Raw genomic sequence first — 26724 nt, 5'->3', positions numbered from 1 at the left:
GCGGTTTGATTCCTGCCCGTGGTCATTTGCTGCATGTCCTTCCCACTATCTCCGATACCTTCCTCTCTATCTCGCTCTGTAATAAAGCATCAAAAATTTCTGAAGGAAAGGTTGGATGGTTGCGTTGGGGGGGGGGGGGGGGGGGACATGAAACGGCAAAAGACCCTAGAAACCCTGAATAGAAAGCGACCCCCACCCCCTCTGAGCGGTGTGTTGGCCTCTCCAGGTGGGCTGTCCCTGGCCATCGAGGGGCCATCCAAGGCAGACATCAGCTGCGTGGACAACCAGGACGGGACCTGCACCGTGTCCTACCTGCCCGTCCTGCCGGGAGACTACAGCATCCTGGTGAAGTACAACGACAAGCACATCCCCGGGAGCCCCTTCGCCGCCAGGATCACTGGTAAGGGCTCCTGGGAGACCGCTGCTCTGGACGCAGAACCATTGGACCCTTAATCCTTTTGGTTATTGAGCTTTTAAAGATGCTCAATGGCACTTTAACCCCATTGAAACATTTTAAAGAATATAAATTATGTAGCAGAAAGGGGGACAGAGGTGACGAGACGATTGACATTCAAATACATTTTGAGAAGTGCACTTTAAGAGACTGCGAGAGGCCAGAGAACCTCGGTCAAAGAGAGAAGAACCATCTTCTCGCGCTTGCTGACGCCATGCCTGTTCTTCACCCCCCCCCTCCCTCCGTGTGTCCTAGGGGACGATTCCTTGAGGATGTCTCAACTGAAGGTGGGCTCGTCCGCTGACATCCCGTTGGACATCGGCGACCTGGACCTGAGTCAGCTGACGGCATCTCTGACCACGCCCTCTGGCCGCGAGGAGCCCTGCCTGCTGAAGATGCTCCGCGACGGACATGTTGGTGAGTGTGACCCACGGCGACCACGGTTCAAGGGAGGAGGAGGTATCCATGACCAGTAAAGGGGGCCGACTAGTACCCGTGTATGTTTGACGTCCTATACTGGCATTGTTGGCTCGCGGTCGGCTCCTTTAGTGCCACTAAATGTTTCTGCGTCGGAGGTGGTGGTCTGTTTGATCTGAACAGACCTCCTTCAGACTGCATTGTCGTCCGTCCGACACCGCGGCGGCTGGGCCAGGCCACTCTGTAGATCGAGTTCTTCTTCTAAAGCGGTGGTCCCCGTCCTTCCCCGCCAGGCATCTCGTTCTTCCCCAAGGAGATCGGCGAGCACCTGGTGAACATCAAGAAGAGCGGCCGCCACATCCCGAGCAGCCCCATCGCCGTGATGATCAGCCAGTCGGAGATCGGCGACGCCAGCCGCGTGCGCGTCAGCGGCCAGGGCCTGAGCGAGGCCCGCACCTTCGAGCCCGCCCAGTTCATCATCGACACGCGCAACGCAGGTGTGTGTCCATGTTGTGTGTGTGTGTGTGTGTGTGTGTGTGTGTGTGTGTGTGTGTGTCCTTTTATTTACAGGTCTTCTGTCTTTTATTTGCAGGGTTTTGCCATTTGCCATCTTTATACCCTCATTTATTATTTATTGAAGTTGCACCAAAGTACACTATCTGAAAGAATGTATAAAGTCATCATTGTTCAGAAGTAATTCAAACCATTGAGACCAGTGGTTTGCAGCAGCTTCCACTGGGCCGGCTCAGTGGCTGCATCTCAAACACAAGCCTCCTTTAGGACTCTCTTTGTTAAAACACTTACTTGTGGTTTCTGTGTATAGGCAAGGAGGATTTCATGTGTGAATGGCATCACACCTTTTGGGGTCATTTTATTTGCCAGTGGGCTGCCTTCAATGTAAATAACTAATCAAACGCGAGCTGTTTTGAATGACTTCAGCCTAGCCAGCAACATCTGTGGGAGGGTTGGTCATGTACTATGAGAAGTGGTTCATGGTGTGTGTGTGTGTGTGTGTGTGTGTTTGTGTGTGTGTGTGTTAGGCTACGGGGGTCTGAGTCTGTCCATCGAGGGCCCCAGTAAGGTGGACATCAACACGGAGGACCAGGAGGACGGGACCTGCAAGGTGACCTACTGCCCCACCGAGCCGGGGAACTACATCATCAACATCAAGTTCGCAGACCAGCATGTTCCAGGTAGGCCTCCACCCCAGAACCCCCATGAAGACCCCCCCGTAGCACGTCTCCATGAGCCTGAACCCCTTTCTCTTTGGCGTGTGTAGGAAGTGCGTTCACAGTCAAGGTGACGGGCGAGGGCCGGATGAAGGAGAGCATCACGAGGAAGAGGAGAGCGGCATCGGTAGCCAACGTGGGCAGCCAGTGTGACCTCAGCCTCAAGATCCCAGGTCAGCTCTCGGTCCGTGTTAAGAGACGCCCTGCTCCGATGCATGCTATTGGAGGACTGCTATTTGGATAAAAGCGTCTGCTAAATGCCTTAAATGTAAATGTTACGACCAACCATCCATTGACTTGACCAATCAAACCTTTTGCAGGTTTGAATTCTCTAGTGGTTCTCTAGCTCTAGTGGTCTGGGATGGTAGACCGATAACTGGTGGTTGTGGCCGTTTGCTTCCGATTGTTACGTCTACTTGCAAGATAATTTAAAGTTGTTTTTAATTTAGGTTAAACAGACAATGTTTTGTAGCAGCTTAAATTATGATTATATTGCTCTCAGCCAAACTTGTAATTCGCTCTGCTAAAAAATGTATCTACTAAATCACGTTTATTATCTGTGCATTTGACATTTAAAACATACCAGAAAACATGTCAGGTTTGATTCCATTGCGATTCATGTCCAGTTAAAGATCCCCAGAGAACCCGACGTGTTATGCGCCATAACACCAACAGCAGAAAAGTTATCCAAATAACAAAGAAGTGTACAACACTTGCGTTACAGTGTGTGTAACGCAAGGCAGCGAAAGGGGAGGTAACCTGGCCCCTTATGACGACATATGGGGCCACATTTGAAAGCGGAACGGCCTTTTCAAAGGCGGCGCAGGATACCTAGTGCTCGCTTTACACCTAACGCCATTTCTAGCCTCACATTGAAGTTAGAAAACCTCATGAAGTGAAATGTTCCTGCCGTGGGACCTTGAATGTAAACCGGTGTTTGCTGCGTGGCTGACGCCCATTGAGTGACCCTTGTGTCCGGGTGCCTCCTCTCCCCCCCCAGAGATCAGCATAGCCGACATGACGGCGCAGGTGACCAGTCCCTCGGGACAGGTGCACAAGGCGGACATCATGGAGGGGGAGAACAACACCTACTGCATCCGCTTCGTGCCCACGGAGACCGGCGTGCACACGGTGTGCGTCAAGTACAACGGCTCCCACGTGCCCGGCAGCCCCTTCCAGTTCACCGTGGGGCCCCTGGGAGAGGGGGGCGCCCACAAGGTGCGGGCCGGGGGGCCGGGTCTGGAGCGAGCCGAGGCTGGGGTACCAGGTGTGTGTGTGTGTGTGTGTGTGTGTGTGTGTGTGTGTTCTCGATAGATGACAGGATCAGCCTCAGTGCCAGTCATGCAGTGACGGTGACATAACGGTGACCTGTGTGTGTGTGTGTGTGTGTGCAGCCGAGTTCAGCATCTGGACCAGAGAGGCGGGCGCCGGGGGCCTCAGCATCGCGGTGGAGGGGCCCAGCAAGGCGGAGATCGCCTTTGAGGACCGCAAAGACGGGTCCAGTGGAGTGTCCTACATCGTGCAGGAACCTGGTGAGAGCTGAGGCCCAGTCAGCAGGCTCTGTGGGGGTCATGTCTCGTCCTGTGTTCCTGGGGCCTGACGTTATTCCTACGACATCCCTGTTGGTGGCATCTCCTTTGGCTTATGGATCCACAGCCCTCAATGCTCTGTATTCATGGCCTCAGGCAATAGAGATAACATCTGATTGGCCCTGGAACATCTCTGAAAGTATTAGGCTTACTCAAGATGTAACTTGAGTAACAACTGAAGAAAGATGAACCTTTTTTTTTTTTTTTTTTTTCAGATAAAACATTAAGAACAGTTTCTTATTTACAATATTGATCTGGTTTGAGTTGAGTGTGAACACACCTTTCCACATGAACTTGGTATCAGACTACTTAGACTGCAGCAACAAGGGAAGGAGAGTTATTTTAGGAAGGAAAGAGATGAGTTAATACAAGATGTAATGCCCCCATCTGCGCCGTTTGATGTCATGAGCGGTCCGGGTTCTTTACCACTCTGGCGCCCCCTGCAGGTGACTACGAGGTGTCCATCCGCTTCAACGACGAGCACATCCCCGACAGCCCCTTTGTGGTGCCTGTGGCCTCGCCCTCGGACGACGCCCGCCGCCTCACTGTTGCCAGTCTTCAGGTGAGGCTCTGAGACACACACACATGTCCAAGAGCGCAGCAACCCGGGCCGCAGCGCACCACCTACAGTGCAGCAGCTGGAGCAGGGAGCTCCGAGCGGAGTCATCGGGGGGGGCTAGGCTAACGTCTAGGGCTTGAGATGGGTCCCCAGAACATCAGTACACAGAGAGAGAGAGAGAGCCAAAGCCCTGAAGCAGATGCCTCGGGGCTGGTTTAAATTGACTTCAGGGTAGTATTAGGCATGGCGGATACATGACTATTATCTTAATTGTCATAATTGTTATTATAATTATGATTATTATGACTATGATGGTGCATCCAAAGGGTTTTGGGGGACGACAGGAACGAGCTGCTGCTGCTGCATTGTTGGGAGGTGAAAAGGCTTCTGGGATATTGAAGGACTGTGTGTGTTTCTCGTGCCGCGTTCTAAAGGCTGGCAACAGACCGTCTTAATCAAGCAGCCAGGCGCTACAGGGTTAAAGAGGTCTAACATGGGCTGTTTATTCTTTTTTTTTTCTTCTTCTCAACTGTCCCCGCAGTATCGATACATACACACCATCACTCCTGCATGTGATAACATGCACACGCACAACTCTATACTCATTATACGCACGGGCCCTATGGTGTGAACATGCAGTTACAACACATACACACACAAGAACTTTGCGTATTTTTTTCCATAGTTTCCTGAGAATGTTTGAAACGGCTCCTTAGGCTTTCTCTCTCTCTACCAGCCCTCCTCTTTAGCCCCGCTAGCGACCCGCAAGGTAAGGAACGTTGTCTCCGGACCTCGGCCCTATTTCAGTGGTGCATTTGCCTTTGAGGTCGAGTCTCTGATGTGTGGAGGCGCTCTGAGGTCTGGGGGTGCCAGTGTTCAGCGTGTGAGAGTGTGTGTTGTCGAGCAGGAGTCGGGCCTGAAGGTGAACCAGCCGGCGTCGTTCGCCGTCAGCCTGAACGGCGCCAAGGGCGTGATCGACGCCAAGGTCCACAGCCCGTCCGGAGCGCTGGAGGAGTGCTGCGTCACCGAGATCGACCAAGGTAACCCGCGGTTACAGGCGGGTGTGGGGTGGCCACTAAAGGGGTTCATTATGCAACATGCTTTTTTGATTTCTATTTTTGGACTTCTTTCCCAGAAAGCGTTCGGTGAGTGAAATGAATGCATTGTTCATGTCAAATAATGGAAAAAAATAGAATGAATTCTACAAATGGAAATCTATTGCATATAAAACGTGGTGCGCGTATCTTGTAAACAGATGGGTGTACCCGGAGGTTCCCCTGCAAGAAACGGGGGGCTTCTGTTTTCTTGTTGCTGAACCGCTACCCTGATTGACAGGTGTATCTGCCTGTGATTAGAAGAGCTGTGTATAGTGTAGTGACCATTTGCATGTGGACTTTTGTGTCTTTTCATAGTATCACTAAGGGCTGCAAATCCAAACGGATATTGACGTAGCAAAATACTGATCCGTACAAATTGGTCCCTTTCTCATTTGCTTTCAATCAATTCATTGAATTTGATCTGAAAATGGCAACGGCATGTATTTTAGAAAGTCAGGCCAGGGACGCTGAGAGTGGGGGTGCTGCGGGGATTATTCTCTGAGAGAAGAGGCTATCAAACATCCAGCCACCTTCTTTTTTGAAGACATTTGATTTCATTTGAGCCTGTTGGATGTGTTTCTGTGTATTTGATTCACAGCACATTGTTAGCGAATGTAAAGCTCTGATGGTTGGTCAGGTAGGTCTCAAAACAGAATATCAATATTTAAATAATGGCCCCAAAGCTAAACTAGAGGCCTTGTTGGCTGTGGTGTTTTTTCGATTTGCCAAGGGAATATATCTCTCCTGGTGAAGTCTCCTCAGTGTGCTGCTTCCCATTGGCTCTAGGTCTGCTCAGTGTGTGTCTTATAAGGCTGTAAGCCTTGTTCCAGTGGTCCCGTGTGTGCATATTTGGTGTTCAGGTTGGCCGTCTGTTGTGATGTAAAAAGTTAACCAATGAAGGTTGCGCAACATTTAATAAGACTCAACATGCATACTTTCTCTGAACACCCCCCCCCACCCTGACTTTCTGTGACCTGGTCGTGGGGTCTCCTATGAACCTGAGGCGTTTGGTGGGCAGAACTACCAACGATAGCCCCTTCTCCTCTTCTCCGTTACCAGATAAGTACGCAGTGCGGTTTATCCCCAGAGAGAACGGCCTGTATCTCATCGACGTCAAGTTCAACGGCAGCCACATCCCCGGCAGTCCCTTCAAGATCCGCGTGGGGGAGACGGGGCAGGCCGGAGACCCGGGCATGGTGTCGGCCTACGGAGCCGGCCTGGAGGGGGGCACCACAGGTGAGACTGGCTCCTACCGGGCTGCTACCGGGCTGCTACCGGGCCCTCAGCCTGCTCACAATGAGGGACCAACACGGGTCAAACTGGTTGCTTTACCTTTTGCGTGATCCCGTTTGTTATGGGGACCAACAGTGTCTGGCTTGAGGAAAGGCTTCACTCAACTCTCCTTCCCTGAATCTTTAGATAATCATAAGCTTCCATAGTAGTCCAACCCCTCAAACTGCTCTCAGCTCTGCTCATTGGGTGAGACACAATAACTAACAGACCAGATCATGCTGAAAGTTGTACTTCTCTGAAGGGATCCTTTCCATAATGTTGATATCATCTGAGCCCATCAGTGGTGTAGTTCTTTTAAATGAAGGGCGTTGACGGGCCTTATTGCCTTAAAAGATTACATTGCAGCCTGTTTTTTTGCCGATTATGGCTGCACCGTTCTGGCTGAATACTTGACTGATTAATGGAATTCCCTTCGACACAAAATGAGCTAATCAGCAAATAGGGTCCAGGTCGAAAACCCCTACATTTTGCTTTAATAAGAAAAGACTACAAAAATAGGCGCCTAATACAATACGATTTGTAGAAACAAAACAACTAATCTTATAAGTACTTTACCAAAACAACAGAATGACGTTGAGGTACCCATTATTGACTATATTCTACATTATTGGAACTATACTTTATTGATCAGTTTGTTTCAAAACTGTGCGTGACTTAACATGCTCCATTATTGAACTATCCATGTTTCTACTTTTTTTTCCCAGGCACTGCTTGTGAATTTGTGGTGAACACCAGTAACGCGGGCCCCGGGGCCCTGGCGGTGACGATCGACGGGCCCTCCAAGGTGAAGATGGACTGTGTGGAGTGTTCAGAGGGCTACCGGGTGACCTACACCCCCATGGCCCCTGGCAACTATCTCATCTCCATCAAATACGGCGGGCCCTACCACATCGGAGGCAGCCCCTTCAAGGCCAAGATCACCGGTGAGGACTCGCACTGGCTGTTGATGTCGCTGAACGTGGACTGCTCCCAAGTAGGGAGGTCTGAGCTCTCCACTCCTCCTGACGTCGGCCCTCTCCCACTCCCATGCTCCAGGTTCCAAGTTGGTGTCCAGTCACAGCATGCATGAGACCTCCTCCGTGATGGTGGACCCCGTGACCCGCGCCATCAGTGGCACCCAGCAGGGGGTCCCCCCTAAATCGGACGCCACCAAGGTGGTGGCCAAGGGCGTCGGGCTCACCAAGGCCTACGTCGGACAGAAGAACAGCTTCAGTGTGGACTGCAGCAAAGCAGGTACACATGCTAGGACCTGACCGGGTGCAGACCCCCCCGCTGTCCCTTCTCTTGAAGCAGGAGAACGTAGGACTGTTCGCCTTGGGAGGATGTTTTTCCTGTTGAATGCGTTTGTGCATGTCCCGTCTTTGAGCTTTAACCCCTCTCCCTCCCCAGGGCGGAACATGCTTCTGGTCGGGGTGGACGGCCCCAAGGTGCCCTGTGAGGAGATCCTGGTCAAACATCTGGGTAACCGGATGTACAACGTCAGCTACCAGCTGAAGGACAAGGGGGAGTACGTCCTGGTGGTCAAGTGGGGAGACGACCACATCCCCGGCAGCCCCTACCACATCACCGTCTGACACCACCCACTGCACCACTCATTCCCAGCAACTGAAATCCTTCATTATATTATATAACTATCATTGCCTGTGATATTGCTGTTTACAAATTCTTTGCCTCTTGTGTTAACGTTGAAATACCAGGATTCCCAGTTTCGTCAAACTCGCCTGTGTCGTGGTTTGCACAAATTCAGTGTTTGCTGTTCGGCAAAACAAGGCGCGTTCCGGTGATGCGTCGTCTGTTTTGAGCGTTGCGTAGCCGCTACAAGGGTTCCTGTACGGCGAGGGGAACTCAGTGAGTTGGCGTAGCCAAAACACTGAGCCGCTTTCCAAGAAGTCCCTCAGTCGGAACGCGCCTAATCGAAATATTTGGAATTCAGATATCCCCTACTGCCATTTTTATTTTTATTTTTTACAAAAAAAGGGTATCCTTTCACACTGAATATTATCACTACATGTGGCACCTCTATCATCCTCTACATCCCTATCCAAATCATGTCCCCATGTCGTCACGTGTTCAAACATGGACAATGTCAATGGTTATTCCTAGCGCTGTGGTTTAGTAAATACAGTGGTGGCCTGAATCCAGTCAGTGTGTTGATTGTAATGCTCGCCAACTTGCTCCCTCATGTTTAATCTGCTGCTAGTGTGATCCATTTAGGCACTCCTATTTTGAAACTTTAACTCATGATAAGATTGAGGAAAGGTCTACTGGCAAAGGAAGGGTGTGTGTAAAGTATTGCGTGGAGCGCAGGGGTGTGGCTCTCCATGTCGCTGGCTGGAGCCGAGGTTCTGAGGACAACAAAGTGTTTAGAGTAGCGTCCAGGCCTTATGCTTCCTACACCTGCCTGACACTGATTAGGTTTCAGGATGTTCTTTCTCACAGGATCCAGAAGTATTCTATGCTGCCTTGTTTTACAGCTCGCACACAGGGAATGGAAACACCTGAAGACTAGAGGAACTGAGCGGAAATAAGAAAGTTGAAGGCTTTCCATGTCTTACTGTTTCATACAGACATGTTGGTTTGGGTACAACAGAAGGGACATTTCTAGAGAGGGGCTTTGCAGGAGGATATTTGTTGTGAAATTGAATCACCTGAAGAGAGGGACCTTAACAAGAAATGAGAACAAATGTTGCTTAGTTTTTCCTGCACCCATTCCGCTGCCACGCCCTTTTTCTTTGGCTTTGTGTGTACTCAGTATTTTTGAAAAACAAATTGAATCGTCTTGAAAAAATAATGGGCTTTTAAAGTGTTTGTAAGACAGTATTTTGATAAACAATAAAGTTGTCTACGTATTTTTCTGTCAATCGTTTATTTGTAAAAATATATATACATTTCATCAAACACATTTACACATCGGACTAACCCAGTCTCATAAAAACTGTTTATTGTGTACAATATGGTTTTATTTTAACTGTCGATTACGTGGGAAATATAGATATACTTATTCTGGTGTTGCGCTTCATTCAATTTGTGAAAATTGAAGTTGACATTGCTAAAGCAAGTGAAAAAAATAATAATATATATATACTTTTATAGGAAACCATAAAAGGTCAAATGTGTAACACTAATGGCACCACCAGATGGAATTTAATGATGTAAAGACAACTTAACATCTATATCAAAATAAGAATTGGTTTTGGAATGATTGGAATTTGCTTAGATCAAACAAACGGCGCAGTCACCCCGACTTGGGTGCGCTATTTCTCAAGGTGTCGCACGCGCCCTCATTGAGCGTGGCCAGATGTTGGCCCCGCCCCTCGTTATGGTGCGTCCAGGTTTCGTAGTTAAGTGAAGATAAGATAAATTAATTCTAAAATGTGCTCCTTTTTTCGTTTGATAAAACAGCGAAAGCGAAGCAAAGAAACGAAACGATCACAGAGTTACTACTCACTGGAAGCTTATCAGGCTCTTGTAATGATTGCCATTTTTATATTGCTTGGGTACATGTTCTGGTGTGAATCTGTCTTTGCTAATTATCCCTGCACAGATAGTCGGTTTCCCACAGTCTTTTTCTTCGGTTACCACCTGGAGTTCCTGCAGGTTTCCCCCCCATGGTGTAGCTGTGCTCAGGGTTGTTGTGTCTACAGTGCATAACCTTACATTACTCAATATTGAAGGATAGTTGCCATATTTGTGACTATCGCGACAGTCGCTCAAGATCCTCCTGAAGTCTGATGTGGTCGTCCATTTCATTGAACGGCGATTACCTTGGTATCGTCTGCAAAGAGCACTGCAAAGCTCAAGATGATGTCTGGCAGGTTGTTGATGAATACTATGAATAGTAACGGTCCTAGAACACTTCCTTGTGGGATGCCGCTCAGTACCTCAATCCAGCTGCAAGGCCACATTTCGTTCACTACAACCCGCTGTCTTCCTCCGGTGAGAAATGTCTTGATCCACTTTAGCACCTTTCCTTTGATTCCGTAGGCTTCTAGTTTCTGGATCACCTTCTGTATCGGGACAGCGTTGAAGGCCTTCTGGAAGTCGAGATACAGAATATCAATGTTTGATCCTTCATCCAGGAGTTACGTCCAATGGTCGAGTACCTTCAGTAGCTGTAAGGTGGTGGACCGAGTTGACATTAATAGTATAACTACTAATGTTAGTTGACATCATTCTAGTTTTCCTACCTTGGAGTTGGATTAATGTTACAGTCTGTGATGAACGTCTACTTACTGACTCACTTCTACATTTCATTACCAGTTGAACCAGTGTCGCCATATAATATTGATCTCAACCCAACGACCGCATCTGTAACATTGATCACTTTCACAGAGTTGGGTCAGCCTACTAGGACTTTTTTAATGCTTTTTTAAATGCAGCCATCCTTCCTTTCAACCACAGTATCTCTGTCCAGATGTCGCTGAGCGGGAAGGCGGACACGGAGATCAGCCAGCTGCATAGGTCAATTCATTGAATTTGACTGAAATTTGAATTTGATTGAATTAATACTGCCTTGTGCCCAGTGCTAGTCTCACATGGCAGACTGAAGACTGATAACAGACAAGCTCACTCCGGGGGAACATTTTCAGTTTCATTTTCTGCCGCCTCAAATGTTTTTCGGGAAATCATTTTGCTGGGGGCTGGGTTTTGAAGACATGGTCCTCTACTGGAAACCAACATAAGCAAATGGACCCTTCATCTCGCATCCAGATGAGCGTTGTTCAATAAAACAATGGCATCGTCTTTACATTGTTGTATCGCTCCTTGGGGAACAAAGCCAAACTCGGCAGGCAAAGTTGAATTAAGCTCCTCCTGTAGCAGGTTGGAGCTAAAACTTATGGTCCGACACCTACATCCCGACACACTTTATTAAATAAAAGTTTAACCTGTCTAGTAGACAGTCAATATTTTTCTGAAATCTCTATCTTGCACCCGCAAATGACTTATTCTTCAGAAGAATATAGAAGTTTGGATATCAATTTGTCGGACGTCTGGATCATAGATTAGCCCAGTAACAGCAGAGAGGACGTTTATAATAGTAAGACAATTCAAATGTGCTTTTGCCAAAGGTTCTACTTGAAGTCTGCATGAAAAAAAGCAGATGGCTTCCATGGACAACAAGTCAGAAACACCATCTGACTAGACCTCCTACAGAGAGGAAGGTAGGAGACTCTGACAAGACTTCCTACAGAGAGGAAGGTAGGAGTCTGACAAGACCTACAGAGAGGAAGGTAGGAGTCTGAAAAGACCTCCTACAGAGAGGAAGGTAGGAGACTCTGACAAGACCTCCTACAGAGAGGAAGGTAGGAGTCTGACAAGACCTTCTACAGAGAGGAAGATAGGAGTCTGACAAGACCTACTACAGAGAGGAAGGTAGGAGACTCTGACAAGACCTACTACAGAGAGGAAGGTAGGAGACTGACAAGACCTACTTCAGAGAGGAAGGTAGGAGACTGACAAGACCTACAGAGAGGAAGGTAGGAGACTGGCAAGACCTACAGAGAGGAAGGTAGGAGACTGACAAGACCTAGAGAGGAAGGTAGGAGTCTGACAAGACCTACTACAGAGAGGAAGATAGGAGTCTGACAAGACCTACAGAGAGGAAGGTAGGAGACAGACAAGACCTACAGAGAGGAAGGTAGGAGTCTGACCAGACCTACTACAGAGAGGAAGGTAGGAGACTGACAAGTCCTACAGAGAGGAAGGTAGGAGAATGGCAAGACCTACAGAGAGGAAGGTAGGAGGCTGGCAAGACCTACAGAGAGGAAGGTAGGAGGCTGATTACCACGTCGACTCATGAGTCTGACTGTCCATCTGCTAAAGTGACTGGTGTCACCAATTCATTGCTTTTACAACTTTTTGAAGATTTGTCAGGAAAATGAAATAAAGCTCTTTAAAGGGTAAACTGCTCTCGAGGCAGGGTGCGCAGCCTGGAGAAAACTACCATTCGTAAACATTTTTCGAGCCATTTCATAACTTTGAACATTTGAGTAAAAAATAACACATGAATACTTTGTACTATATACTTTGTAAAACGGTTTTCATTTTCAAATGGTCACTTATTCTCACATGTGTACATTTATTTAAGAATAAATACATCACCGGACATTTGCACATTAAATTGTCAACAAATATCTCAATATTTATAATCATAGTGTCAAATCTGCGATTCCTTACAAATACGTTTGGCGAACTCGTACAGCACTCGTCAAAATAATCTACAAATACGATTTGAAGAATGTGTGCTTGGTTCCAACTGAACTATGGCTGGATTATTATTTCCATCTGAACTATATATTCTGTACTGGCCTGTATTGTGGAAGGTGTCCTGTACAGTCCTGTATTGTGGAAGGTGTCCTGTACTGGCCTGTATTGTGGAAGGTGTCCTGTACTGGCCTGTATTGTGGAAGGTGTCCTGTACTGGCCTGTATTGCGGACGGTGTCCTTTCGTGGCCTGTATTGTAATGTGTAAGGTGTCCAGTATTGGCCTGTATTGTGTGAGGTTTCCTTTCCTGGCCTGTATTGTAATGTGTAAGCCTGTCCTGTATTGTTTAAGGTATCCTGTACTGGCCTGTATTGTGGAAGGTGTCCTGTGTTGTTTAAGGTGTCCTGTACTGGCCTGTATTTTGGAAGGTGTCTTGTACTTGCCTGTATTGTAATGTGTAAGATGTCCTGTATTGTGTGAGGTGTCCTTTCCTGGCCTGTATTGTGTGAGGTGTCCTGGCCTGTATTGTGTGAGGTGTCCTGTACTGGCCTGTATTGTATGAGGTGTCCTGTACTGGCCTGTATTGTATGAGGTGTCCTGTACTGGCCTGTATTGTGTGAGGTGTCCTGTACTGGCCTGTATTGTATGAGGTGTCCTGTACTGGCCTGTATTGTGTGAGGTGTCCTGTACTGGCCTGTATTGTATGAGGTGTCCTGTACTGGCCTGTTTTGTGTGAGGTGTCCTGTACTGGCCTGTATTGTGTGAGGTGCCAGTAGGTACTTCTAAAATGATGTAGTAGCCAAGTGATGAGGTTCTTAGATATATTTATAAATTGTATTTAGCTGTTTATTGTGGAATTAGGTCATAGCTTACAAGTAAAGGTCATTTTATATTGACCTAGATACCAGAGTGTGGTGTAAACCGATTTATCCATTTTGCAAAAAGGGACATTTATTTGAATCTTTTTAAATGTTTAGCCTGCAAATAAATCAGTTTAATCCAATCCTACTCTGATACATTTCTGATTTATTTATCTTGCTCCAAATAGAATAACTATGTTTGATTGGAATGCATAATATTTTGGATCTCAATTGTGTAATACTTGACTGAAAAAGACGGACTGCTAAAACCTTTAAAGCTAATTATTGTTTTTGCGCTCGAAATGCAGACACAACTCTACCTCATGCAAAGAGAACCACCTCCCCTCCCCCTTACTTTACCCAATCACCCCTGATGTTCCTTCCAATTTCAAGGCTGCGGTGTTAAAACCGCTACTCAAAAAGCCTGGCCTAGATCCTGAATTAGTCAGGAACTATCGGCCTATATCGAATCTGCCCTTCTTGTCTAAGGTACAGGAAAGGATTGTAGCAAAGCAAATTGTTGATTATTTGACGAGGAATAATCTCTTCGAACCTTTCCAGTCAGGAATTTCCACTCAACTGAAACTGCTATTACAAGAGTTGTAAATGACATCCTTCTTGCTTTGGATAAAAACACAAGCACAATGCTTGTGATGTTGGATCTGAGCGCTGCGTTTGATACGATTGACCATAGCACTCTTCTTCACCGTCTTGAACACTATGTTGGTTTCGGGGGTACGGCTCTTGGTTGGCTTGAATCGTACCTCACAGATAGAACCCAATTTGTGCTTCATGAGGGTGCAGAATCGAAGCATTGTAAATTGCGCTTTGGCGTACCACAAGGGTCGGTTCTTGGTCCATTGCTTTTTGCAATTTATATGCTTCCCCTCTGTGACGTTATCCGCGGCTTCGGAATTAGTTTCCATTGCTATGCGGATGACACCCAGCTCTACATTCCTGTCGATTCCGGGGATTCTGCCCAGATTCAAAAGGTTGAGTCCTGTTTGGCTGCTGTGAAGGGCTGGATGTCACAAAACTTCCTACAGCTTAATACTGGGAAGACAGAGCTGATGATTATCGGCTCGAAGCGGGACCGGGAAAAGTTTGAGGATGTCTCTCTGTGGTTGGATGGCTTCGCCATCCCACAGAGTGCATCCGTCAGAAATCTTGGTGTCTTGTTTGACCCTCAACTATGCTTTGATCAGCATATAAGAAGTATAACTAGAATTGCCTTTTTCCATTTGAGAAACATTGCAAGAATCAGATCAATGTTATCTGTAGTGGATGCAGAGACACTGATTCATGCGTTTGTCTCGTCAAGACTGGACTATTGCAATGCACTGTTCTCGGGATTACCGAACTCTACTACAAAGAGTCTACAGCTGGTACACAATGCGGCAGCTAGATTGCTGACCAGAACGAGAAAGTTTGATCATATTACACCTATTCTCGCCTCTTTACATTGGCTACCAATAACTTTCAGATCAGACTTTAAGGTGCTATTGCTAACCTATAAAGCCTTGCATGGACTATCTCCATTGTACCTGAAGGACCTGATTATTCCTTATAGTCCTTCTCGGTCTCTCCGGTCTTCGGGAGCCGGCCTTCTTTCATTGCCGAAGGTTAAAAAGAAATCGGCTGGACAGAGAGCATTTGCCTATCGAGCCCCCTTTTTATGGAATAGGCTGCCATCAGCGATCAGGGAAGCTGACTCTGTGGAGCTATTCAAAGGGAAGCTCAAAACGCACCTCTACAATCTTGCATTTGGAGTGTGAAAACAACAGATGCGTAGTGAAGACTACTCTGTTTGCTTGTGCTTTTCTTATTACATAATACATTCCCACTATGTACTTTTCCGTTCTAATTCACTATTCTGTCAGTTGTAGCGTGCTGCGGGTGCTGGACTGGATGCCTGGACTCTCCTCATGGATAACCAGCCAGAACCCCATCACCATTTTAATATGATGTACATGTATTTACCTGTATGCCAATTGTGGCACCCATTGCACTCCTGACCATCCCTGGAAGAAGGGATCCCCTACACTGCGTTTCTTCTCAAGATTTCTTCCTTGCTGATTCAAGGGAGTTTTTTCTTGCCCGTGTGGGGGCATGGGTAAAGGGGGGCGTCACAAATATTTGGCCTGTTAAGCCCTTTGAGACTGTAATGGTGATTAAGGGCTATACAAATAAAATTGAATTGAAAAAAATTGAATAGCCACGTCGTCACTTCTCTTTCTTTTTTTAATCATCCAGACTTTTAAACATAAAACTCTTAACATATGATTTGATAAACAAACTATTAGTTGGTGACCCACTGGGTGACCGTTTACATTAGCTAGCTGTCAATTATACCTTCTTTTTTTTTGGCTTGTATGGTTGTGAACATCAGCCTATAGTATATGCCATTTGGTCACTGTTATCCTTTAAGACCCTATTTTAGAGATGTCTTAGGATGGAACTTAACTTTTTTGCCCACCAGCCACTGTGGCAGGTAGATTTAAATGACAAGTTTGCGGATAATTCCTCTATACAAAGTATTTTCAATAAAAAACAAATTGACATATCAACAATAAAACAACATGCATGGCTACACCATCATAAGTCAATTTGTTTTTTTATATTTACATGTGACTGCATAGAAATGTGTCCACTATCATAACTAACATATGATAGTAAGCATTATTGGCCCTTAACACTAATATTCAGAAAAAACGTAAGCAATACAAGTAGAGGCATATGCTTGAACTTTATACCCTGAACTTTTAAACGTTGCAAACGTGCAAAAACATAATCTTATATTTATGTGGCATTCAGTCCAATGCTGAAAATATATCTGTGGCATTCAGTAGGCCAATGCTGTGGTAAAGTGTGTAAAGTATGACCAAGTGTTTCTTTCTGTTCAATAGTCTAGATAGAACTTTATCAGTCCCCTGTAGGAGAAATTTGTTAATAAATCAATAATGGTAAAACAAATAAGGAATCTCCCACTTCCGGCTTACATGAAAGAGAACCAAACTAATTCACGCAATAGCGTTCATGCAAATCTAGCATTAAAGGTTAATTTAAGGAAGTTCTCTCCAGTCACGCTGAAAATAGTTCGCGAATAGTAGCGCTTTAATTTGCAGTGTCAGAGAATTCTGAGAAATCTGAATGCTGACTAAATTTTCAGAATTCTGATACTGCAAATTATTGCGCGCTACGACTAGTGAACTACTTAAAAAAAAAAAAATCCTGGCCTTCTTCTGTTCCTCTGACACAGACGGTGTGTAGCTCACAGGTAGGCTGCAGGGCTGGACTACAATGGGCTCAGGGCAGCTGCTGTAGCTGCTGACACATCATGGCCACTGCATTAGAGTTTACAATGTTACTGGATCAACACCTACCTCGACAACCTCATCCAGGGAGATGAAAGAGAACGATCTTGGCCGGCACAGCTTGAGGCCTTTCCTCCTCACACTCTTCTTAAACTCCCGTTGTGTCTGGAAAATAGCCTCTGTTTTGGTTAAGTTCTATTGGCCCGTAGATACTGTAAGACAGGTGGACAGACAGACACCTATATGGATACCTTGCGTCTCCAGACAGATCCTTTGGGGAAACACAAAGGCGTTTTGATGCCTTGGTGCAGCATAGCATCACGAAGTTCCCCATGGGTTTGTATGATGTATGCCCACTGCAACACAACACAACACATCCTTCCTTTTAGCAATCAACCACTGGATTATGTCTCAGGGCAGCAGCTGCCTTTGGGGTGGTCCACACTGCACTCACAGCAACAGGTGCCTTTGGGCTGGTCCACACTGCACTCAGAGCAGCAGCTGTCATTGGGGTGGTCCACACTGCACTCAGAGCAGCAGCTGTCATTGGAGTGGTCCACACTAGTCTCAAGGCCGCAGCCTTTGGGGTGGTCCAGGCTGTGATCAGGGCAGCAGCTGTTTTGGTGGTCCATACTGGTCTCTGGCCAGCAGATGCTGTTGGGCTGGTCCATGTCTGAACCAGTTAGTCCAGGTCCCCATTGGCAAAGCAGCAACAGCAGCAGAAGGATTTCAACACTGTCCTAAAGAACCACTTTACTCTGCCCTGTTTCTTCTTCTTCTTCTTTTGGGCGACATCTGAAAATGACACCAAAACAGGACATTTATATTTTTGTTTAAAAGACAAACAAGAGTAGACTAGGGCTTTAGACTTCTGACAAACCTAATGGGATGGCTGCTACGGCTGGCTTGACCTCCACAGTCTCCGTGGCACCCCCATAGGAAGTGGTAGGTATGGATGCAGTGCTGTCAAATCAAAAGATCAAGAGAAAATATTTTAACGTGTTGTAATTCCATCAACAAATCCTGATAAAAAAACAATTAAGAAGTGGATGAGCCCACAGAATGTAGGTGTGGTAGGGTTCCTGCAAAGTCAAAGTTACTCAATATGTTTTCCTCAAACCCAACAGTTTCCACTTGTTGATTGCCAGTGAAATACCCATTCTTACACACAGGTAAAGGATTATTCATTCAATTGTATCATCAAACGGTCAATACTGATAGTCCTTAATGGTGAGCCTTGGATATGACAAAATGATTACTGTTGCTAGCTTTTGGTATAAATACACCTGATCTCAAGAAGATATGGGACACAAGAAGATTAGCCTACCCACCTTCTCAGAATCAAATGAATGTTGAAAGCATAATATTAGGAAGCAACTCAATAACGGATATAGGAAGCATTGGAGAGTGAACGGCACACCTACCCTTTACCACTGTCCGTGGAGTCTACTGGGGCCTTCTTCTGTTCCTCCGACACAGAAGGTTTGGGGATCCCCGGTAGGCTGCAGGGCTGGGCCACACTGGGCTCAGGGCAGTGGCTGTAAGGCTGTACCACAGTAGACTCAGGGCGGCTGCTGCAGGGCTGGTCCATCGTGGGCTCAGGGCAGTGGCTGTAAGGCTGTACCACAGTGGGCTCAGGACTGCTGCTGTAAGACTGGACCATAGTGGGCTCAGGACTGCTGCTGTAAGACTGGACCATAGTGGGCTCAGGACTGCTGCTGTAAGGCTGGACCATAGTGGGCTCAGGACTGCTGCTGTAAGACTGGACCATAGTGGGCTCAGGACTGCTGCTGTAAGGCTGTACCACAGTGGGCTCAGGACTGCTGCTGTAAGGCTGTACCACAGTGGGCTCAGGACTGCTGCTGTAAGGCTGTACCACAGTGGGCTCAGGACTGCTGCTGTAAGACTGGACCATAGTGGGCTCAGGACTGCTGCTGTAAGGCTGTACCACAGTGGGCTCAGGACTGCTGCTGTAAGGCTGTACCACAGTGGGCTCAGGACTGCTGCTGTAAGGCTGTACCACAGTGGGCTCAGGACTGCTGCTGTAAGGCTGTACCACAGTGGGCTCAGGACTGCTGCTGTAAGGCTGTACCACAGTGGGCTCAGGACTGCTGCTGTAAGACTGGACCATAGTGGGCTCAGGACTGCTGCTGTAAGGCTGGACCATAGTGGGCTCAGGACTGCTGCTGTAAGGCTGGACCATAGTGGGCTCAGGACTGCTGCTGTAAGGCTGTACCACAGTGGGCTCAGGACTGCTGCTGTCGGTCTGGATCTCTCTCCCCAGGCTGAAGAAGGGATGCTCCAGAAGTGCGCGTGGTGTGATGCGCTGGTCACAATCCAGATGGAGCATCCTCTTCAGCAGGTCCGTGAAGCTGGGCGGGATAGGTTGGCCTGGCTGATGCCCTGCCTTCAGGTTAAAAGTGAGAGGATTTAAAAGATGGAACACAACATGACCACTGCGTTAACGTCAGGATCCACACCTACCTCGACCACGTCCTCCAGGGAGGTGAAGAGGAACGGCCTGGGCCGGCGCCGCTGGAGCCCTTTGCTCCTCATACCCTCCTCCTTCTCCCGTCGTGTCTGGAAGATAGCCTCTGTTTTGGTTAAGTTCTATTGACCCGTAGATACCGTAAGACAGGTGGACGGACAGACACGTATGGGGATACCTTGCGTCTCCAGACCGGTCCTTTGGTGAAACACAAAGGGGTTTTGATGCCTTGGTTCAGCATTGCATCAGGAAGCTCACCATGGGTTTGTAAGATGTATGCCCACTGAAACACAACGCAACACATCCTTCCTGTTAGCAATCAACCACTTGATTATTATTTTTCAGGGATTCAAAAATCTTTCCAATCATCTCCACGGACTCAGAATCAGACTCAGCCTGTCAGTTGAAAATTGTCTTAGTGTAAAGGTTTTTGGGGTATATTGACTTTGAAATACACTGTTAGACTAACCATGTCATATTCTGTGTAGCCGGGATAAAGTGGGGCACCAATTAACAATTCTGCTGCCAGGCAACCCAGGGACCACATATCAACCATGCATGTATATGGGAGACCCAGCATGATCTCTGGGGATCTGAAATTAAAGAAAGATGGGAAATTGGAGCAACTTTAATCAGTAACCAATAGGAACAAACCAGGTCAGAACGGCTGTCAGTTACTCACCTGTACCAGATGGTACAGAAATCGTAGCCGATTTTGGCCTGGGACAAATGGATGGAACAGCCGAAATCAATGAGTTTGACTTGAGTGTCCTGTCCTGTCATCATGACGTTGTCAGGCTTCAGGTCGGCATGAATGATCCCAAGGGTGCCCAGGTGGTCAAGGGCTGAGGCCAGCTGAAAATCAATATTTTATGATAGTTAGGTTTGACTATGTTACAATTTCGGTTCATCAAATTCTTCTTCTTTAAGAAATGCTGTCGACTCCTTTGAGGGGTTTCAGGTGGAAAGTACCAAAGAGCAAAGTGTGATGATTAAATCCAAAGTATTATACTCAATCAGACACACTCAAGAAACACAAAACACAACAATGTATTGTTGTTTTTCAGGTTGAGGTCCAACCTTACCTGTTCCACTATATTTTCTATCTGCATCAGAGGCAGACTGCGGCCTGCTCTCTGCCTGGTGAAGTCTAGGAGAGACTGGTCCAGGAGCTCAAACACCAGACAGACGTAGGGACCGTGTTTGAAGTCCCCCATCCATTTTACAATCCCACACCTTTCCGGGTCCAGAGCTTGGAGGCGCGTTAAGATGCGAATCTGAGAATAAAGAGCAGGTTAAAGAGATATTTTACAATGATTCTAATGTGAAATCACATGAACCAGTAATACAAAAAAGAAACAGAATCAGAAAAGGGGCATATTATTTCCAGCAATATAGGGAGAGTAAGGGTAGGTAGGGAGGGTAAAATGAGCCAGTGTGTAAGTTGACCCAACCACTGCATTTAGGCAACTGTACACATTTGTTTTTATTTGACCATCTATTCAGGAAGTCTGTGATGGAGGGAAGAACATGGAGTTTCAAGTATGTTTTTTGCACAATAAAGTAGTATTACACAACTGATTTGGTTTTTCATCAAATGAAAAATGCATTTAACTTGAAAAAGTAAATTGGTAAATTTACCCTCAGATGGTTCAAAGTTGAACCACAACATCACTTTTTGAGACCTATGTCATAGATTCATTGTTATCATATTGATTGACAAAGGACATCCTGAAATAAAGGTAGATGTTTTCATTTTACTTCTGTCTTATTTGTCCTTGCCTAGTGGTCAACATGAGTAAAACATTGACTCGTCTTACCCCACTTTACCCTATAGTAAAATAACATTATTTATTAATTTATTAATGTGTTTTGTTTTACCTCTTGTTTAGCCGACGCTAACAGTCCCGGGCTATTCTTGATGATTTTAACAGCCACCTTTTCATTGGTGGCTACTTCAACGCATCTGGCCACCTTCCCAAAGGTTCCTTCCCCCAGGAAGTCTTCCACCAGGTAGGAGGAAGACTTTGTGGTTATCAGGTCTCCTTTGAACACAGAGAATGAGAGATCTGGGAGGGAGAGAGAGAGAGAGAGGGAGAGGGAGAGGGAGAGGGAGAGGGAGAGGGAGAGGGAGAGGGAGGGAGGGAGGGAGGGAGAGAGAGAGAGAGAGAGAGAGAGAGAGAGAGAGAGAGAGAGAGAGAGAGAGAGAGAGAGAGAGAGAGAGAGAGAGAGAGAGAGAGAGAGAGAGAGAGAGAGAGGTGACAACGGGAATTTATTGACATGAAATCGACATCCGAAGATTGGTTTGTAATTGTTGTAAAGAAATTGTATTGTGTAATTGTCGAAAATAAAATAGGCAATTAGCAATATTTTATCTTATTGAAGGCTACATCGTCCGTTAACATTATGTTTGTTCGTTTTTCACTCCCGTTTTAAAATGTCCCGGCAATTTGAAAGCATTCCGTTTAACGTTACGGTTTAAACGCCATTTGATCATACCGGGATAACACTAAAATAGTTTTAGGAGGATCGACGATTAGTTTCTTATCAGCGCCACTATCTGGCGAGAAAAAGACACGCATGTTCATTGTGGAAACTGTCTCCCAGCTGTGAGGGGATATCCTCGCCATCCAGAAAGGATGCCACGTTTTGAAACACAAACTATTTTCTTTCAATTAATCCATCCACAACTGCAACTCGTATCGAAACTGAAGGTGGCGATGTTGAGCCGAAGAGCTCTCGGAAGACCCGAAGCGTTCAAAGCGGTCAACCAAAAAGATTTGTCCTGCACAGAGCTGGGAACTCACCGTCCATGTCGCTGGGTTGTCTCACTACATCAAGGTCGAACAGTTGTTTTTGAAAAACCTCTCTTTTTCAACAAAGTTGCTCTCTCTCTCCACTACACGCAATGTCCAAACGCCTGATATATTTTCTTTGCACAACGCAAGATATATATAAGATAGAAAAACAAATTGTGACGTCACAATTGAAAACGCATCATTCTAAATGCATGTTGCTTGGTTGCTATGTGTGTTATTAGGAACAATTAATCACAATACTATCAATATTTAAATCCCAACTGATGAACAGACAGCTAGGCCCCAGGCCCATTGTTCTCCCGCCGTCTGGGATCATGCAAAACAGGCGATGTGAAATGTGAAGGAAAATAAACTCTACATAATAGTGAATGAGCTATGGGGATGAACATTAACTTTTTTTTTCTTTCCATCAGATGGTCATATTCTCAACGGTTTTATACATCATTGAATTGTGGGAATCATGTGCATTCCAGACATTTTAAACACTTAGTATAACATACATATCCATGCAAATGGATCATGGTTACCCATTTATACATTCATTTAGCACAAAAAAAAAGAAAGCAAGTGAAAATACGTTTCAAAAATTCTAAATAAACCATAACCAGAAAAGTTTGTCACCAAAAATATCATCAAGAACTGTGAATGTCTCCCAACAGTCTCTGATGAAGTTAATGTGTTCTATATTTTTTCATTTTATTTAACAAAGTCTTGGAGAGATAGGGATGTTTGTTATAACATCCTGTAACGGGAATGCACTTGTCGTGGAACTGTATTGTAACAACACAGAAGTTTCCTCTCTAGGGTATTTTCCTTGATTTAATAAAAAACAAACCAAAAACACATTAGGATCCCTATCCGGGCGGGCCGTGAACCGGCTTATCGGAAGGTATGCGGACCATCTCCCAATCTCCTGTCTTTCCTCTGCAGCCACACCAATGTGTAATACATCTGAAGGCTACTGATCCCATGTCCAATTGGTTAAGTCATACGGTTAGGGCAAGGGGGCTCTATCTATCCTGGATGTATTATCCATCTAGGATATCTACATGGGATGGACCACTTGGTCGCCACTAGATGGAGCCTGAGGGCAGACACGATCCTCTCCTTCCATGAAATATTCCTAAATTATTTTATTCAATCCCCACCATCCCTCACAAATAGTAAGGATGCTTATTGCTGTTAAACCACAGTATTGTCTAACAGCTGTGCAAATAAAAACGTTATTTGACTTAGGCTACTTGTTCTCAGCGATGTAGTTGATACGGTTGCAGCACCAAAGGCACTTTTTCTTGGGCTCAAACTGAGCCAGATACTGATGTCCCCTGTTGCCAGCGATAGCCACAGTGGTCTTATTATAGCCTGATCATTGACTAGTGTGGTGTTTGAGATCGTTGCCGATTTGAGTCTGTTGAGGCCCAAGGCAAAAGTTCCTAGTGGCCTCTCCAACCAACGTTCATCACCACTATGTTATAAATAATCACACAAAAACGTGTTCTTCTGAAAATATATAAAATAACAATAAATTCTTAAATAACTTTAAGTAAAACAAATGCCGCTTTAGATGCCATGGCTAGTGCAAATGCTGATATGTTCTCGCATCAAAATACATTGAAAATTGCACTCCACTGAAAAAGAGTCAGCGTTGTAATTTGTTAGCACTATATAAATACAAGTATAGAACAATACAACTAAAACATATAAAGATAGTATAAAATGCACACCTCACAGAAGTGTGAAGTGACTTGATATTAATTATCTCAAATAAGTTACTGCAATAGAGACAATTTCTAGAAATTCTACTTACCTATTTTTAAAAGCCTGTACTTTAGAATAGTTTTCTTGGGTAATTAAAACCAAATTACAGTTCCAGTGCTCATCAAACCCTGGTGCTACACATGATAATCAGAACATTAATATAACAGCAAACAAACTACAAAATGTGCTGTTTACGGGCCTTTGCTAGAGAAAATGCTTGCCCTAGCTCAAGGGTTCCAGCACTTCTTCGGCCTTTGAGCTACCGGTACTTTCAAATTGACCAGGTCAAAATGATCTACCAACATAAAAAAAAAATACCAAACATACATTTATTTATATGTACTGAGTCAGGGGCGTAGCCACATGGGGGTCAGTGGGGGTCAAGGCCACCATCGGTCAGCGGTTGGCCAACCCTAAAGAAAGCTGAAATATATGCATTAGTATCTTGATCTAACTTTGACAATAAATATTGCACTTAAAATTGCACTTTAAAACTGAAACCCCCACAGAAGTCAGTGGGAACTTCACGTGACCTACCCGCATTACCTTTGCGATCGACGCCATGGCCACCCCTGCCCTAGGTGATAGGAATGACAACATGTGGTGTTTAGAGGTTTTTGCCTACAAATGGAGATTTCAGACCAGGAAAAGAGTGGTATATAGCGGGTTTTGACGCAAATGTATTTGATTAACGTATACTACGTGCGGAGAGCATTCACTCAATGTCTTTATCTCATTTTTGACAGAGGTGGCGTTTAGAGGCTTTTGCATCTGAATTCTTCGTATATATATCAAGAGTTCTGAGGCCAGTTCAAGTCCTCCACTTAGCACCGTCCACTGATTCACCATCAGATAGGTAAGGAATACTGAATTATTAGAATATCTCCTCTCCACTGTTTTCTGGAGAATTGCAGACCTTTTAATGTCAGAAAGGGAATCACAGGTCCTACATGAAAGGTGATGTTATATAAAGGGTATGTGGTGTTGGTTGTTTTAAATTAACACTAGGCTATACACTATACATTATCAGCAGACTGTCATAGCAGAACTTGGATATGATGCTGCTGCATACTCATACTTACTACTATTTTAAATAAGCAATGCCTTTATAAAGAAGGCAATATCGAACCATATAAAATATACTATAACAAGAATAAATTATAAAATGCACAAAAAATAACCATTCACTTTTATCAAAAGGAAGATATCTCTGAAGAAGATAACAGGGGTGATGTTGCTAACAGTCATTGTAACAGTGCTGCCATGAACCCAGTGTGTTGGCCATCTGGGTCTGGGCATTGGTCACATATCCTGCTCACTCCTGCCGTGCCGCCTGCTGATCCTCTACCCACCGGTCTTCCTATTGCCGCAATCCTTGCTCTTCCTGTCCTTTTTCCTGTGGCCGTCCTTGTGTTTCCCTGTGATGGGTCTTGTCCCTGGCTATTGGGGGGATTCCAGGTCTCATCAGCAGTTGACATTGGTGCATACAATGAGGAGCTATCAGTCTTCCTGCAACATACAGTATTCACATGTCAACAGAAGCACTTACAAAAATCTTGAGATAGAGAGAGGACATGATCAGCTGACAATATTTATGTGGGCATACATTGAAAGAGCTGTCATGTGTTTTAGCAAATGTTAGTACTTATTATTGTCAAGTGTGTAATTCATTTAGCAATATATTTTTCTTCATTCTGTAAATACCTAGCGTTGCCTCCTCTGTGTGTCACTGTATTATGGTTTATTAAAATGATTTTGTGCTTATGCAATTACAACAAAGTTAAGGTAAGACCATGAATATGGCAATGACTTCCAATGCAGGACATGTTATGCATCATATTAATACACATGAGCAAGTCAGCCTGTTGCAGCCGATGTGCATCATTTCAACCATAGCTTTCCAACACAGTGATAACTGTTAAAGAAGGCTACATACCTTAATTAGTGATGTGACCTTTTAATATCGATCAAGCCTTCTATGATGTGCTACAATATCAATTTATATACGTAAGCAACAGGCCACAGATGAAGTTTACAGACTCAACGCGAAGACGCATGAGAGACGCTGTAAAGCAGAAGAAGAGAAGAGTAGAGAATAAGATTGACAAGACAATAGTTAACAAAACATTATGGAGAAGAGTTATTTCCGTAGCCCATAATTTACACCATAAGAAACTAAAATGCTATCTTCACATTTGAGAAAGACTACTGGGGGCAGCTAGTTTCAACATCAACATAAGTTTAGCCTCTTTTTTTCACATGTGAATTGGGTGGATTCAAGTTCCCGTTGGCGGAAATCCGACCTAAGTGATTCTCACTGTTGGCGACAACCTGATTGAAATCAATACGACAAGAATGCATGGATCGAAAGAGCGCTTCTTGTAGTCCATCTTCGGAAAATTGTAGTTTCACGCTAGAGACGTTGGTTGGGAAAAGTGGAATCAAATTCTTTTTAAGCAGTGCTGACTCTTCCTATGTTCGAAAGGAAGCACCTTTTCATCGCTCCTTGACCCGTTGACGTTTTCCACAAAGGTTAAGGAAAGGAGGTATAAAGGTTAGGAGATTTGACTTTCCGAATTGGGCCGAGCTGTTTCAGTAGTTATTGAGGGGCGTTCTTGGTTGGCGCGAAATACTCCCCCCGC

The 26724-nt window shown here is 45.4% G+C and overlaps 2 protein-coding genes and 1 long non-coding RNA gene across 7 annotated transcripts in view; 1 reads left to right on the top strand and 2 right to left on the bottom strand.

Moving 5' to 3' along the window:
• Positions 1-9487, top strand: part of flna (filamin A, alpha (actin binding protein 280)) — a 39339-nt gene extending 29852 nt beyond the window's left edge. For all 5 annotated transcript variants that reach the window (XM_060055343.1, XM_060055346.1, XM_060055344.1 and 2 more), the window contains 13 exons: positions 227-400; positions 710-871; positions 1165-1368; positions 1912-2064; positions 2151-2273; positions 3101-3367; positions 3495-3632; positions 4136-4251; positions 5156-5288; positions 6405-6581; positions 7343-7561; positions 7674-7871; positions 8028-9487. In XM_060055343.1, the coding sequence (XP_059911326.1) occupies positions 227-400; positions 710-871; positions 1165-1368; positions 1912-2064; positions 2151-2273; positions 3101-3367; positions 3495-3632; positions 4136-4251; positions 5156-5288; positions 6405-6581; positions 7343-7561; positions 7674-7871; positions 8028-8212 (2249 nt within the window). In that variant the 3' untranslated portion in view covers positions 8213-9487. The remainder of the gene's footprint in view (positions 1-226; positions 401-709; positions 872-1164; positions 1369-1911; positions 2065-2150; positions 2274-3100; positions 3368-3494; positions 3633-4135; positions 4252-5155; positions 5289-6404; positions 6582-7342; positions 7562-7673; positions 7872-8027) is intronic.
• A 10019-nt stretch (positions 9488-19506) lies between these two features.
• LOC132461425 (uncharacterized) lies at positions 19507-20086 on the bottom strand. The gene is made up of 3 exons (XR_009526616.1): positions 19975-20086; positions 19684-19788; positions 19507-19597 (listed from the first exon to the last, which is right to left on the bottom strand). It is a non-coding gene; the product is annotated as an uncharacterized LOC132461425 (long non-coding RNA).
• A 97-nt stretch (positions 20087-20183) lies between these two features.
• LOC132460164 (homeodomain-interacting protein kinase 1-like) lies at positions 20184-22319 on the bottom strand. The gene is made up of 4 exons (XM_060055225.1): positions 22313-22319; positions 21387-21574; positions 20591-20782; positions 20184-20360 (listed from the first exon to the last, which is right to left on the bottom strand). Exons 1-4 carry the CDS (start codon positions 22317-22319, stop codon positions 20184-20186), a joined length of 564 nt encoding a protein of 187 aa, XP_059911208.1.
• Between the last annotated feature and the right edge of the window lie 4405 nt (positions 22320-26724).

Source organism: Gadus macrocephalus, chromosome 1 (assembly GCF_031168955.1).
Source record: "Gadus macrocephalus chromosome 1, ASM3116895v1".
NCBI classification, from domain to species: domain Eukaryota; kingdom Metazoa; phylum Chordata; class Actinopteri; order Gadiformes; family Gadidae; genus Gadus; species Gadus macrocephalus.
Note: the sequence above shows the minus strand (reverse complement) of the source record. Positions and strands in the feature narration are given on the sequence as shown.

What these genes read in the sequence shown, in the direction of transcription:
- LOC132460164 (XM_060055225.1), bottom strand. An exon ending in TAGCGTCGGCTAAACAAGAG is followed by an intron (nt 20,783 to 21,386) that starts GTAAAACAAAAC and finishes CTTTATTCTCAG; the next exon opens with ATTCGCATCTTAACGCGCCT. An exon ending in TAGAAAATATAGTGGAACAG is followed by an intron (nt 20,361 to 20,590) that starts GTAAGGTTGGAC and finishes ATTGATTTTCAG; the next exon opens with CTGGCCTCAGCCCTTGACCA.